Source organism: Gobio gobio, assembly GCF_949357685.1.
Source record: "Gobio gobio genome assembly, chromosome: 2".
Taxonomy (NCBI): Eukaryota; Metazoa; Chordata; class Actinopteri; order Cypriniformes; family Gobionidae; genus Gobio; species Gobio gobio.
The window spans coordinates 38,688,110-38,703,663 of NC_137098.1; the positions used below are offsets into that span (position 1 = coordinate 38,688,110).

Below are 15,554 nucleotides of genomic sequence, written 5' to 3' on the forward strand. Positions count from 1 at the left end.
TAATATTGACTGCACATTGCCATGAAAGACAAAATCAAGTCAGTCTCACATTTGGTCATGTATGTTATCAGGTCATGATCGACCTTGTCATTGTTAGCGCCATACTCTATTCTTTTAATATTTCACAGTGGACTTCAGATATTTCTAGCCAATATCACACAGGCATGTCTGTGATCAGCTGTAGGTTGCTGTTACACTTCCAGTGAAAACAAACAGAAGGAAAATATCCATTAAAAATATACAGCAAGATGTTAAGACTGCAGCAATATTAAAATGTGATTTAATAGAATTAGAGAGTTAAACAATGTGCACATTAAAGTCAGCATGAAACAGAAGTTGCAATGAAGTTGGCAATTGCAGGTTGTCCCGCCATCACGCAAGAAAACACGCATCAGAGAAGAGTTGCTGCAAGGAGGAGGGAAAATTATTTTGATTAAAGATTATCATGTCGCATGAATTTAAAAAAATAAGGATGTGCACTGAAAATCATTCATAATAATTAGCCTACTGCAATATTCCATTTAAAATGTAAAAAGTGGTCAATTTTGATTTCATGGTGACTTTAATTCTGATTTGAAGTGATTTGCCGTTTTATCTCTGTGTAAATAAACAATTATTTTCTTAAATGCTTCATTTCACATTTCATTCCAGCCTGAAAAATACAGTCACATTTCATTCCATATGAAAAATATCCTGTCTGATCCTTTATTTCAAGTTCTGTAAAGCTTGTCAACAGTAACCAAGGGGGCAGAGCTTACTGAAGGGTCAAATCTGTTCTCTGACTCATGATAGCCTCGATTAACTCCTGTAGCCATAGTGACAGATAACGTGTTCGTGTTCCTTTGTCCACCAAAATACACCCAGCACCCTTATTTTATTCACGTTAATGATCGAGCAAAGAAGAAGAGAACGGTGTGTGCGTACGTCTTATTAGCCTAAAGTTGTCTTCTCTGGTTTTTGTCTATTCTGTTTTAATATTCGGCAGTGGCTCCTGAAGGTATAGCTTATTACTTATTTGGTTTCTGTGCTATATGATTCCACCCACATATAAGTTATATTTGGGTGGCATTATATTTAGCACACAAACCAAATCACGTTCTGGGTGTTTGTCTGCTACGGTCATTTGCTGCCATCACGTGTCGAATCAGTGTAAGTGACATTTCATTCCGATATTAACTGCAGTGCATAATTAAATATAAAATATGTCCTGGTTAGCTGTGATTGTCATGTCGCTGATAACGTATTGTGTGTGGTTTGGACACTCGGTTTAGGGGTAGGCTACAGTGGCCGGGATGCTGGCTCGGACTTCAGTTCATTTAATAGGCTAATCATCATGACAGTCATCTTAATTTCCTCATAACTGACTAGGCTACTTTCACCTACTGTATGTTACGAAAAGCAACAGACAGAGAATGGGTGTATCGCTGTAAAAATCAAATAATTTTCATAATGCCGATATTTTTGTACGGTCTGTTAGGTATGGAGAAGAGAGAAACAATAAATTCCCACTAGAAAATAGTAGGCCTATCCTGGGATTGAACAATATATAATGTATTTCAATGATTGTTTTAGCCTACAATGGTTTTACTGTTTAAATTGAATATTTAGAAAACACACGCATATATACCTTTTAAATATCGAAGAATTCTTATAATCAATATTAATAGACAAGATTGTTCTGAAATAAAGGAAAGAAAAATAAAAGAACGTTATTCTTTTCTTTTTTTTCTTTTGCTTTATTTCAGAACAATCTTGTCTATTTTTACACTGCTAAAAATACGTGTTACGTGCATTAACATAACATAAAATAGCTGAACTAATGCTATGGAATTGTTTTAAATATGAAAAATTATATCATAAATTAGAATATGAAGAAACAAGTGAATCGTGCAGTGATTATTTTGTGCCAACAGAGGGGGCTGAGAGCGAGTGTAATTCCTCAAATGAGCCAAAAATGCACAGTCATAAAAAACATCAATAAGAAAATTATATAATATTAGAAAATAGGCTGTGTTAAATAGCCTACAGTTTAACTATCATGTTCTCATTTTTATTTTGAAATGTGTTTTTGTTAAGTCATAATTAATTTTGTAGGCCTACTTAGCATATCAATGGCTGTTTATGTATCGTACTGTTATTTTTGATGTGTTGTAATTAAGTTTTACTCGCAACATAATAATAATGATCAATTATAAAAAATTAAATTAAAAAATAAATAGTAAATGAAAGCCACACCAGCGCTTCGAAGGCGCCGAAAGCCAGCTAGGGGGGGGGGGGGGGGGGGGGGGGGGGGGGGGGGTGAAAGAAGATATGGAAGCCAAAAAAAACCTTGTTGTCCCGAAACGATTTACATTTCAGAAAATTTTCCCACACAAGCAGAAGCCTTTGGCAGCGTTTTGGAGCAGTGTAATAAACAGGCAAGGGGTTTAGCTGAATATACTATCTAAAGTGATGGTATTGCATTACTTAAACAATATTGTTTGAAAGAAAGTTTCTTAATGTCAATATAAAGGATGTGAGTAATATTTCCACCATGATGACATGTGCTTGTGCTGTAAATGAGAGGAGGCGCGTGTGGAGAGGTTAAAGTTGACGCTTCCGGCCGGTGTCTCTCTTCAGCTCTCCGCTTCCCGCAGATAGTCCTTCACTCCGCACAGCCATGGCCAACGTCGCCGATACCAAACTATACGACATTCTCGGGGTCTCCCCCTCGGCCTCCGAAAACGAACTGAAAAAGGTACGGGTTTATTTGTCTTGACTTTAATTTCGGTGCTAGTTCGCGCTGTTTCGGAGTGCGGAGTTGTGTGTGTAAATCAGGAAGAGGGAGAGGAGGATTAGCACTGAGCTAAAGCTCGTCGTGAGTTTGGCCTAGTGTCTATAGTTACCAGTTCGTCAGACTAAACCGACGAGATGGAGTGTTGTTGTGGGGTTTAATCAAGCCCACCCGCTGTCTCTCTATCTATCCGTTTACGTATGTATATGTTTGACTTTTGTCGTGGACTTAAACATTAAACACAGTCAGTGTATATCGTCATGTAGCGGCTTTAAACACAGTTAGCATCAGATCACCGTGTGGCCGGTGTGCAGGCCTTGACTCTGGGTTTTTCCCCTTTAACGTTACATGTGTCATAATGCCAACGAGGTCACATGTACAACTGCTTTATTACAAACCAAATGAGAACTGACACGTATAATTGTCCTGTGGTTATTTTATATTCGTTGTTTATCGCAATTAACGTTAGTCATGCTATGTTTTGACGCAGAGGGATTTCTGCTCCGAGTAGATAAAGAGTAACGTTAGATAAAAACGCCAAACCGACTGTAATGATCTGTTACATGACGAGCGTCAGTAGTTACAGCTCACTAGTTTGTTGTTTTGGATTATGATAATTTGCGCTGTTGAAGGCTGATCGGCTTCATTTAAACGTGACGCACAAACCGAAACTCCGTAGTCGTCGTTCTTGAATCATATGCTAAAATCTCGAGAGATATTTGCTAGGACGTTCAGGCAGGTGTAACTCGTTTTACTTTTCATTCATGTTCCTTTTGCAAAGATATTTGTTTAAATACGGGATGTTGCTTCATTTATGCTTCCTGAAGTGAAACTAACCTTCTGAAACGTTTAATGTATTTCAGGCTTATCGCAAATTAGCAAAGGAATATCACCCTGACAAAAATCCAAATGCTGGAGACAAGGTAAGAATAGTTATATGATATTTTATCATATAACTACCATATAACACTTTTACCCAAAAATAGTGCACATTCATATAAAACGACATGTAGAAAGCTAAAACGCTGTTAAATGAGTTTGTTGTGGAGGGATTGATCATTTTGTACATACATTTGAGGTCAATTGAGAAATGCTGAAATATCATCTTTGTTTATCTTTCAAACACAAATTAAGTTGTCTAGTGAGTGTCTTCTGAAGAAACATTTTGGCTTTAGATGACGAACTGATTGAAATTTTATTAGATTGAAACACTAAGCAGATTGACACGTGAGGGCAAACCTCATTGAACTGCTTGGATATGGATTTCTTTTACAATGTTATGAAGTTTTTGGAGCATCAAGTTTTGGTGGAGTGGACTTTCAACGAAAGGCCAGATATCTTGCATTAAAATGTCTTGTTTCAAAGATGAACAAAAGTCTTGTGGGTTTGGATGGATGAGTAAACTTTTGGGTGAACTATCCATTTAAAGCAGTAATCCACTTAATGCCTTTATTCAAAGGTTTTATCTTTTTTCTTTTCAGTTTAAAGAGATTAGCTTTGCGTATGAAGTACTAACTACCCCAGAGAAGAAGGAATTGTACGACCGTTATGGGGAACAGGGTCTGCGAGAAGGTGGCTGTGGAGGAAGTGGGATGGATGACATCTTTTCCCATATTTTCGGCGGCGGTCTCTTTGGCTTCATGGGTGGACAGGGTCGGAGCAGGAACGGAGGGCGGCGGAGAGGGGAAGATATGGTCCACCCCCTGAAGTAAGTGAAATCACAGGACTTCCACTTTTTAGCGATCCATGTATAAATCCTGCTGTCCTTAAACAGTCACATTGACCTCGTCCATTTCCTCCTCACTGTTGCACATGGCATCTTAAGATGCTTTAAATATGTCATTAAGTTTTTTTGGCGGGTTTCCAATCTCAGTTTTTAAGCTGCTCTTGTAATGTTCTGGAAGAGTTTCTCACCCTTTCCTCCCCCCCATAGGGTGTCTCTTGAAGACTTGTACAATGGAAAAACAACCAAATTACAACTGAGCAAGAATGTTCTGTGTAGCACTTGTAATGGGTGAGTACGTTTTCATTTTATGGGTGTTTTCATGACAATTAGGGAGAAAGATTTGTAATGAGCGTCTCAGTTTTTTTTTTTTTTTATCCCACCACACCCAATCAGTTCAATAAGCTCCTGCATTTTATGAGTCTCATGAGTTACTGGATTTTTAGATCAGTCTGAGCTGTACAGATGACAAAGGCTTTTAAAGAATTTGAAACCTTCCCATAGCTCAGCGTTACTCAAAGTGTGGGGCGCGCCCCACTGGTGGGGAATAGACATGACAGGTGGGGCGCGACAAACTGGGGGAAATGTGGTAATTTTTGAGCCCATCTTTATTACCCTTTTGAGCGGTCCCACATGTGGGATTTTTATTTCGGTGCACATGAGATGTGCTGCGCTGGTGGAAACAACATGAGACCATGACACCGCGACTGTCAAGACGGCTCGCATAGTGTTTAGAGTGGCGCGGGGCTGGCGCTATGCAACGCATCGCCACAAATGAGTAAAGCAAGCCAACACGCAAACGGCCGCAAGTGAAACTGAAAATAGGCTACGTCTTAGATGCTCAAAAACACAATCATCTTAATTAAAACGATTGAGACTAAATGCTCTTACCAGTGCTCAGGTCGCTCTCTCATATTGCGGTCTTTGATCTTGAAAGGAGCTGATATTACGCAGCTCATATCTGTTGCTTTCGTTGACGTGAACTCCGTTAAATGTGCATATAGCTCAGACCGGGAATTGAAGATCGGATTTATAATAATTTTGTTGATGGGTGTAAGGATAGGACAAACAGCATGTTTTTTGTTTGTTTTTTTTAGCCTTTTTTAGGCTAAACGTTTAAATTAACATTGTGATGCTTGAAATGTTTTATATCTATGGATTTTATTATAAGCAAGAGACAAGTCCAGTGTTGATTTGAGAGGCTAAATTAATCAAACATGTGGTTAACTCACTGTTGGCTGCTGGACGCTTGGTCGTTACAAAAAAAAAATAATAATAATTAACTAACAATTAAATGCTTCAAACATTTTTCTAAATTAACTTAATAAAGAAACTAAACGAAATGTAACTACTTTGACATTAAAAACAAAACCGAACTATTTTAATGGCTGCAACAATGTGTAGGCCTAATAGGGAGGATAAAAAATAGAAGAGAAATTAAAACACGGGCTTCAGTCGGACTCGGGCTGAATTTTGATAAGCTGTCGGACACAGGCCGGGCTAGGGCCTCAGTGCTTGATAATAAAAGCACTCGCTCAGTGCTTGATAATAATAATAATAAAAAAACCTACTTTAGCTTTTATTCTAAAGCAAAATGTAGCCTATTTACGATTATCACTAAAGCTTTGAAGCAATCCGTGTTGTAAAAAGCGCTAAATAAAGGTGACTTGACATATCATGCATTGTTTTCAACCACATAATGTTTATTTTAGGTTTCAAACATTTAAATACACATAAGTAGGCCTACTAGTAAAACAATACATTTAGAGTTTGTAAAATAGGCCTACACACTGGTGTCACTAGAAGCAGCAATAACAATCCATTCAAAAATAATTTGCCAACGTTTTATTCATATCAGATACACGTATAGGTAACTAAAAAGTTTACTATATTCTTCTCCCAGTTCACCGGTCACTTACTTGCATGTATTTCGGGAGAAACTGATAAATTCACGCGAATCCGACTGACAGGACTCTCTGAACTGCGATGCAAACAAACATAGGTGCCCATCTCACGTTATAGATCAAAATCAAGATAATTTATGAAGGTTTTTAAATGGCAAAACACACTCACTTGCACATATTTGAGAATTCGATTATTAGATTTGATGACATGGTAAGCAAGTTTGTCAAGTTCGTCTGATAAATCGGCATGTGTGTGTGTATACACACACACACACACACACACAGAAACGCATATAGATTTCCCTTACATTAGTTATTCATGATCCCTCAGCCTCTCTAAAATGTGATAATGCAGTTTAAAAATAAACTTGTTTTATGGTCAAAACAGAACAGAGGAACATAAAAATATATTAAAGTTCTGATAAATAAAATGTATTAACTATAAAACACCAACACTCATAATGTGGTTGAGCGGTGTTTCATCCATTTTTATAATTTTGTCAAATATTAATTTACCGGCCATCATAAATGCTGATACTGATAGTTTGGAAAAACTTTGTTGGGGCGATTGGGGACAGGTGGGGCTCGGAACCCTTCACTACCTCCAGAGTGGGGAATGGCAGAAAAAGTTTGAGAAACACTGCCTTAGCTTAAGTCATGTGTTGAAGTCTTTGTGAAACTGAGGCTGTTTTTTGTCATCTCAGTCAAGGCGGGAAGTCTGGTGCGGTCCAGAAGTGTACAGCCTGCAGGGGGCGTGGTATGCGCATTATGATCAGACAGCTGGCTCCTGGTATGGTGCAACAGATGCAGTCAGTATGCACTGACTGTAATGGTGAAGGTAAGGGAGTCTGAATCTAAACTGACCATTGGTATTACTGAGTTGTGATTGTCCGCCAGCGTGTTCATGAAGACAGAAGGTTTACTAATGGTTTCTTCATGATACAGGTGAGGTGATCAGTGAGAAAGACCGCTGCAAAAAGTGTGAGGGGAAGAAGGTGATTAAAGAAGTGAAGATTCTGGAGGTGCATGTGGATAAAGGTATGAAGCACGGACAGAAGATCACCTTCGGCGGTGAGGCTGACCAGGCACCTGGATTAGAACCTGGAGACATTGTCCTGGTCCTGCAGGAAAAGGAGCATGAGGTATTTCAATGATCTTTCATAAATTTCAGAAACTATTGTTTTTATCTTTTTTTATTTGAGGACAGTGCTAATTCATGTACAGTCAGAAACGGAGTTAGCAGGCTCCTTTTCATCTGCCAGATTTTCAGGTGGCCACCCAAGATTAAAATGTAATTAGTTATCACAAATAACAATCAAAATTGCCCACAGATAATAAAGTGTAATGTAAATAAAACCACACAATTGAAACGCATCCATGATTATGAAAAAAAAAAAAAGAAAATGTAAAAAAACATTTAAATGTCCATCAAGAGCAATAAAATACCACATCAACAGACTGACAATGCGCTGACAGAAACACTCAGCTTTAAAAAAAAAAAAAAAAAAAAAAAAAAATTTAAATTTTCACATTCTGTTTTCAGTTTCAACAAATACACTAATAATTACAAGCATAGATAAATGCAATATTTCAAAATTAATTAAGTACTATAACTGTAGTATTCAGGTACAGAAATGTAGTAATTAGGCCTAAGTGAAAAATAACACTTGTGTTCACAATTTAGCGAGTGTCCGTCCGTGTCCATCAGCCACCACCGAAGACCATTTTTGACCCAGGAAAAATCCTGGTTCTGAGTAAATGATTAAACTGATTCATGGGTTCAGTGTTGGACAGATCAGTCCTTTTAAAGTGATTCGGTTCAAAGGAGTCATTAGGTCGTGAATCGGACATTAGCAGACGCGCTGTGTGGGAATCCCATCTGTTAGAACAAAGATTTGTCAACACACAGAAAACACTTCATGACTGGATAGGATTTGTTTCCCGTTTATTGAAAAAATGGTTTGTCAGCTGGTCAGAGAAGAGTCAACGTTTTTTTTTTTTTTTATTTTTTTAGCGTAATTCACACCCAGCGGTAAAAAATTGTCAGAATGTGCCACGTGCAATATGGATTTGGTCTTCCGACCTTTTGATTTGGATTAATATGTGAAATAAGAGAGAGCTAAGACAGTGCTTATTTTGAAGACCGAGAGAGTGCGTGCGGGGAGGAGCTCTCCTTGTTCTCTTTGTCACTCACATAACAAGTGCAGCAGTCATCTGTTCTACATCACTCATAAATCACAATAACTCATCAAATAAGGCTTTGGCGGGACAATGAATTGTTTTGGCGGCCGCCAAAAAAGTTTCAATGTAGGAAAAACCCTGTGATCGCTTCGGATGTTTTAAAGGGTAACTAAACCCTAAACCAACTTTTTTTAGTTAATGATCTGTAATACTGGGGCTTTATTAATGCTGTTCATTGATTCGAGTAAATGTTTTGACATTTGAGTATAAAGTGTTTTAATTCTATAAAATATGGTGTAAAACCGCCAAAGTGCTGCCCTCTTAAGGTTGAACGGTGGCTACTGCAGTTGAATTTTCCTATTGGACGTTGTGGTACATCGTGACGTAGGATGGTACCTCCAACGGCTCACTATCCGCGCCCCTAGCACGAGCTCACCACGCCCTCAGAAATGTTTCCCCCAATCACATGATGAGAACGGCTTTACTCCAGTATGAACTGTCATATTACATGAAGTAGAAACATTATGAATGAAACTCACTTGACACTTGCTTTAACAATTGAAGAAAATACGGTTAAATAAAGAAGTTGTCAGTACACGTCAGGCTTTTCTTGCGATTTTATTGCCGCCCGTCATGTGTACAGATAATTTTCATGCATGAGACGCGCTTTCAAACCCTGACACGCAAGTGGTTGCCGCGGACGCAGATAGATTAGGTCAGTTCTCTTGCGCGGCTGCTTCACTAGCATCGTCGGCATCGGGAGTTAACGCAGTTTGAGCAGCGGCTCGCATTGATAAGGCTCCGGGTTTATGTCTACAGACAATCCACCCTCCTCCACTTCAGGTGAAGGTAGGAGAAATGACCGCTCTGTTGCAAAGCTGGCGTCACTCCAGTCATTCTCCATCTTTGCGACTCGCGAGTCTGACAGCTGTCAATCAACCCGTCACTGCGGGTCTCAGGTGCACGCCCTCCGCTCAGCCCCGCCCTCGGTTCGTCCCCTCTGTGTCCGCCGGGCTCTGCCCACTTTTCCAGCATTTTTTGAAAATTGCCAGTGGGTGGAGTTAAGCTCTGAGCAGGGGTTTAGTTACCCTTTAAAGGACCACTGAAGTGCTTTAACATGCTGCATTATTCAATGTGTTGATGTAATTCACTGAAACAAGAAGGCAGGGCAGGACATAACAAACCGCTCCTCCCCTCTTTTAAAATGGCCAATAGCGTTACATTTATATCACAGCTTGGCCGTTGAGCTCTTTAAAGCCACAGTTCTTCCATGTCACTTTAAAATGTAGCATTATGTATAGAATTCAAATGGGTCCGACACATTTTCTGGTTAGTGCCGACTCGCACATGATCCGCTCTGTGCTATTGTGTCTCCTTCATTCCATTCCAAACCCACATTACCACTGCCAGAACGGTAGATGGCAGGTTTGATGAAGCTGAATCAAGCTATTAAGAAGACTGCGCGTGCTTCCGTTCTGCCTTTTGATCAGCTTAAAAGATGGACAAACCAAAAACACCACCTTCCACCCCTTCAACTTCAAGTGATCGTGCCGTGGCTGTGAGAGAGCGCGAGAGCGAGAGAGAGCCCTGCGCACGCGCGCATTCACTGTCTTTAAAACAACACGAGCGTCTTGCGCTCAAATTGCTCTCTATTTGTTTACATAGTTAATGTGCACTGTGAAGTAACATATACAATGAACAGCTGTATTTTTATTAACTAAGATTAACAAAAATTAATAAATGCAGTAAAAAATGTATTGATCATGGTTAGTTCATGTTAGTTATTAGTCTAATACATTAACTAATGTAATGTTAACAAATCAAACCATATTATAAAGTGTTACAAACAAATAATTTACTCAGAACACCTCTTAAAATGAGAATATAAGTGTGCTTACCCCATTTTATTTTTAGTAAGAGTGGTTGGTAAGATTTAATCTTAATGAACTATAGTATTTTCAGGTTATTTATATGGCAATGTGTAGAAAAATTACCTACCAACATTGTGATTGTCCTTTAGGTTAATCATTTGAAATAATAAAAACAATAGGATGTTCAAACTTTTGACTACTTTCTTTAATAACTACATAACACAATACTTGTACTTTTACTTTCAGTACTTGAGTAGTACATTTTAAAATAAACTACTTGCAATACTTAAGTACAAAAAATGTTGAATACTTTAGTACTTCTACTTAAGTGTGGTGCTTAAAGAGCACTAACTTCTACTCAAGTCACTTTTTTGATAAGGAACTTGTACTTTTACTCAAGTCTGTGTCTCTAGTACTTTATACATCTCTGGTTTTTAGAGCTAAAACTTTTACATTCGATTTTAATGAAAACGCATCGCAGAGAACGATCTACTCGGTAACCATGTGTTAAATTACCCCTAGGTTCATTTTTCACCTGAGTTTTCCTTTAATAAATGTATTTTGTTGGACAACAGGTTTATGAACACTTCTAATGAATTTGGGGTATTCCAATGTAAAACACACCCAAACCATCTCCATATAAGGGCTTTCCACACAACCTTTCCTTTTACAGCCTTTCGTCGTTCTCTGCAGATGCGCCCTCGCCAGATTCTCGAACAACGCTATTCTCAACCAGTTCAAACACATTTTATACAGACCTCTGATCAGCCTGCTATACATGCGTGTATATCTGTGGCTTTATTCAGAGACACTTCGCAGCTGAAACTATAACTCTGCTTTACTTGCTCTGCGTTTAATGCGACAGTGAGTGAGAGAAGGACGAGTCAGAGAGAATGCGCAACTGATGTTATTGTCTGTGCCGCTGGCAAAAAAAACGGACTGGCTTGGGATCGTAAAAATGTGAGACTGACTGGCCAGTCACCGGTCCAGGCCAAGCATGCAGGTCGATCGGTGCATCACTAGGCTGAACAGAAAAAATGGAATTCTACTGCTCGCCTGCGTATATGCAATCGGCATAATGGTAGTACAAAGGTTTTTAGCAGCCAGAGCCAACTTTTCCAGAGAGCTGGCTTTGGCAAGCTAATTTGAACTCCAAACAAACTTTGTTTTGGCCTGGTTTTGTTCTAAATATCACCAATTCATTCTTCAATTTTGCTTGAAGTATATCAGGGTCTTAAATGCACAAGGGGAATGAACAAGTATATGAGCAATATTCATATTAGGAATGCACAAAATGTGTCTTACTTCTGAGAGCTGTTTTCAAAACGGCTGAAAAAAAGTTGCTTGGGTTGTTTAGAGCTCAAGTAGCCCTAAGGCTCATTAAGTTTAATTATCAGCAAGTCACCACAAACGCATTCTCTAGCGCTGCAGTTCAGCCATACAAATGATCTGGCTTTAGTGCTGCCGGCCTCTTAACTGCTGAATTGCTGAAGGGACGTCAAGCAGATTGCAGTGACAGTGTGTCATGAACATGCTGCTTTACAGCTTCTTATCCACCCTCACATGCCTCAAGTGTGTACAAGGTCTGCTGTGATGGAAGAACCATGTCTGACTTTTGACTAATATGGGATATCACAAGTTTGTTTTTGTTTTTTTACTGACTGAACATATCAGATGGCTAAATCTTTTAAACCTCTTTCAACAGACATACAGAAGAGAGGGTAACGACTTGCACATGACCCATAAGATCGGCCTTGTTGAAGCACTTTGTGGGTTCCATTTCACATTGAAGCACTTAGATGGTAGACAGATTGTTGTGAAATACCCAGCTGGCAAAGTCATTGAGCCAGGTGAGTCCTCTCGAAATGAGTTTTGTAGCATCTGATTTTGAAGTGATTTTAATATTTTGTCTGAAAACTGTACTGTCCTTTTGCAGGTTCAGTCAGAGTTGTTAGAGGAGAGGGTATGCCACAGTACCGTAACCCCTTCGAGAAGGGTGACCTGTTCATCAAGTTTGACGTGCAGTTCCCAGACAACAATTGGCTGAGCCCAGAGAAGCTGACGGTAAGACACAACCTGCATCAAAAACTATATTTTACTGGTCAAAGTTGGGTCAGAAGGATTTTTTTTTTTTTTTTGGAAGGAAATTGAGCAAGGATTATTTAAATAAAAGACAAAATAAGCAGCATGAATGTTTTCAACATTGATAAATGTTTTTTGAGCAGCAAATCACATTAGAAGGATCAAGACTGAAAATGTAGCTTTACACACGATGGGAATAAATAAAATTTTACAATGGAAACCCAAACTCTCAGCATTTGCAGAGATGGAGATTGAGACGTGCTCCGCTCAAATGTATACCCTGTGGGTTTCATATACATATTTAATTGTGAATTCACAATAGCACTATGCGATAGTAAGGTTTTAATACATCATGCGGCTTTAAACAGTCTAATATTGCGGTTCATGGATTCTTGTCAGTGTAAATTACAATTCTTGTAATGTTACACGGGTAAATTTGCAGTCAAGGATCTTTTCAATGGAGTACTCCAATTTAATCGAGGAATTGTGACAGCCCTACAATAAAGGCAGCCTTCAAAAACATGAATCTTACTGAACCCTAACTTTTGAAAATGAGTGCGTTTAAATACAGTTTTCTTACCCCTGATATGTTTCTCCTGTTTTTACAGGAGTTAGAGGACTTGCTGCCTACACGGGCCGACGCGCCAGTCATCTCTGGAGACGCAGAGGAGGTGGACCTGCAGGAGTTCGACATGAGCCAGAGCTCCTCTGGTGGTCACCGCCGTGAAGCGTACAACGACAGCTCCGATGAAGAAGGAGGACATCACGGGCCTGGCGTGCAGTGTGCCCATCAGTAAACCCGACTACAGCAAATAACTTGTTCGGCTCCAACAGTGAGGATTAAAAAAAAAATGTTCTAGTTGCACAATAAACAGGTGTTTATAATCTGATTCGGGGCTGCCTTAAATGACGAGAATTACGTACAGCCATTCCTGACCACCTGATTCCCTTGTAGTAAACGCACAGATGATCCCGCATCTAGTAACCCTTTCTTGCCCCCTCCTCCTCTCCCTGCGGCCCTCTAGAGGCAACCCCACTTCAGAGAGAAAAGGGTAATTGATTCGTACTCCGTGTGTAACTTGCATTTTTTTTGTCATAGTATTCACAAGTTTAAATCAAACCATAAAATGCAGTTTTGGCCCTGGACTTGAGACTTTTGATGGAGAGCCGTGACCTGATGGGAGAGGAGTTGAGAGATCCTAAAACAAACAAAAAAGAAATAGAAATGCCATCATGGGACTTTATCACCAATCCATATTTTTTTTTAGGTTTGTTTGTATCTGTGCGCAATTTTTACCACTTTGTTTTATTTGTAGATTTTTTTTTTTTTTTTTTTTCCTTTCTTTGATATTTTAAGAATTGGAACAAGAGACTATAACATGTATAAAATAAGCGATTGTCATTTAAGCTTTGTATCAGCTGCTGTCAAAATTGAGTGTGTTTTATGTTTTGAAATAGTTGAAATAAAATCAGTTGCCTATTGTCAGCTATCCAGGTGCATGTTGAACATTTTGCTCCTTCACTGATTGAAACGTCTGTCAAGAGAAAGAGACATCATACACAAATGAGTGGAGGAGACGGCACCTTTAGGCTTATCTTCTGTGAAAAAGTTTGAGTTGTTGAATAAAATGTCTTTCAATATCTCCTCAAAATAATCAAAGTCTTTGCTTTATTTGGTGCTTAAATCATTTCCTGGTGTTTGCAGTTACTTTTGACTCGAACTTTAAACTTAACATAGCATTCATGAATTACGTACTCGTGCTACGAAAGACCTGTAGTCTGCAGAAGATGATACACGCCTATTTCTACATCATTGCCTCTTTAGCCCCGCCCACCGACGTGCGCATTATGTTGTAGTAAATACGAGCAACAAAACTATGGAGATGCCTGAGGATTACTAGACGTAGCAACTCATAATGTAGTAATTACATTATTGTTGTAATAAAATGTTCAGAATGTAATTTCCTCAACGTAATCTTATTTACATAAACTCACCAAAACATGTAATATTCATTATTGTAATAGGTTTTAAAACAAAACAAAAAAATATGAATATCCCTTTACAGTCTGATACTGCTACTATTACTACTAGTAGTAGTAGTGTAAAGGTGTAAAAGTTATTTATCTTTTTTTGTTCTTTTGTTTCAAAACCCAACAATTTTGTGTGTTGTACTGAATTTTTCAACACACACATTCCTTGGATATGCAGTTCACGTGGACTCTCCATAGGTGTAATAATTTATACTGTAAAAATCATACTAACAATATAAGTAGGTACACCTCAGGAAACATAATATAAAAATCCACATCATGGGACCTTTAAGACATTTGGTTTACAAGGACATAGAAAGTCTCCTCATAATCCACATACCTACACACACACACACCTCATTGGTATATTGATACGGTTTGTTTTTTTGTTTCGTTTAACAGTAAGTATACTATATGTATACTAGAAGTAGAAATAGTAATAAGAATAGTAGCAGTATCAGTAATATGGTTAGTTATGTAGGCAGGTTAAGACTTGGATTTATATTTATAAAAATGGTAATACTACAATTTTTATGTTTTAAAAGCTATTACGATAATGAAAATATGACACGTTTTGGTGAGTTGATAATGTAATCGTTTTCTGTAAAAAATATAACATTATGAGCTCAAGATTTAATATTTTGAACAAATTATTGCATTATGAACATTTTATTACAATAATAATGTACCGGTAATACTTATTACATTATGAGTTGCTACAGACGTTTTGAAGTGCCAAGTTGTGGGAAAAGTCTTTGCATTGCCTGCCTTGTGATCCTAAGAAAGCTGCTGTTCTTTCCTTTGCTTCGGCATTTATGGGGCTAATGCGTTTAAAGCTGCTTTTGTTATCGTTTTGATCAAAACCATTCGCTGTAATCCTGAATATAATCTTTTCGTTTGTCTAATTAAAAACATGACACTGCAAATGACATTGTATACGTTTTTCTCTTATTAAAAGGGATGAACTATGAATAAACGAACGTGTGTTA

General features: G+C 38.4%; 1 protein-coding gene across 2 annotated transcripts; it reads left to right on the forward strand.

Annotated features, from left to right (window-relative positions):
* The first annotated feature begins 876 nt into the window (after positions 1–876).
* On the forward strand, positions 877–14,494 carry dnaja2a (DnaJ heat shock protein family (Hsp40) member A2a). 2 transcript variants are annotated; one of them, XM_079810944.1, is made up of 10 exons: positions 877–1,149; positions 2,620–2,737; positions 3,637–3,696; positions 4,255–4,481; positions 4,707–4,787; positions 7,105–7,238; positions 7,346–7,542; positions 12,158–12,302; positions 12,389–12,516; positions 13,143–14,494. In XM_079810944.1, the coding sequence occupies exons 2-10, from the start codon at positions 2,660–2,662 to the stop codon at positions 13,329–13,331; spliced, it is 1,239 nt and encodes a 412-aa protein (XP_079667070.1). In that variant the 5' UTR covers positions 877–1,149; positions 2,620–2,659; the 3' UTR covers positions 13,332–14,494. The 2 variants fall into 2 exon arrangements, with proteins under 2 accessions (XP_079667070.1, XP_079667069.1); XM_079810943.1 differs by lacking the exon at positions 877–1,149 and adding an exon at positions 2,292–2,417.
* The last annotated feature ends 1,060 nt before the right edge of the window (positions 14,495–15,554 follow it).

Excerpts from the sequence above, each read along its gene's own strand:
- dnaja2a (XM_079810943.1), top strand. The coding sequence starts at position 2,311 with ATGGAAGCCAAAAAAAACCTTGTTGTCCCGAAACGATTTACATTTCAG. Across the intron at positions 7,239-7,345 it reads CACTGACTGTAATGGTGAAG|GTGAGGTGATCAGTGAGAAA; the intron begins GTAAGGGAGTCT and ends TTCATGATACAG. Across the intron at positions 12,517-13,142 it reads TGAGCCCAGAGAAGCTGACG|GAGTTAGAGGACTTGCTGCC; the intron begins GTAAGACACAAC and ends CTGTTTTTACAG.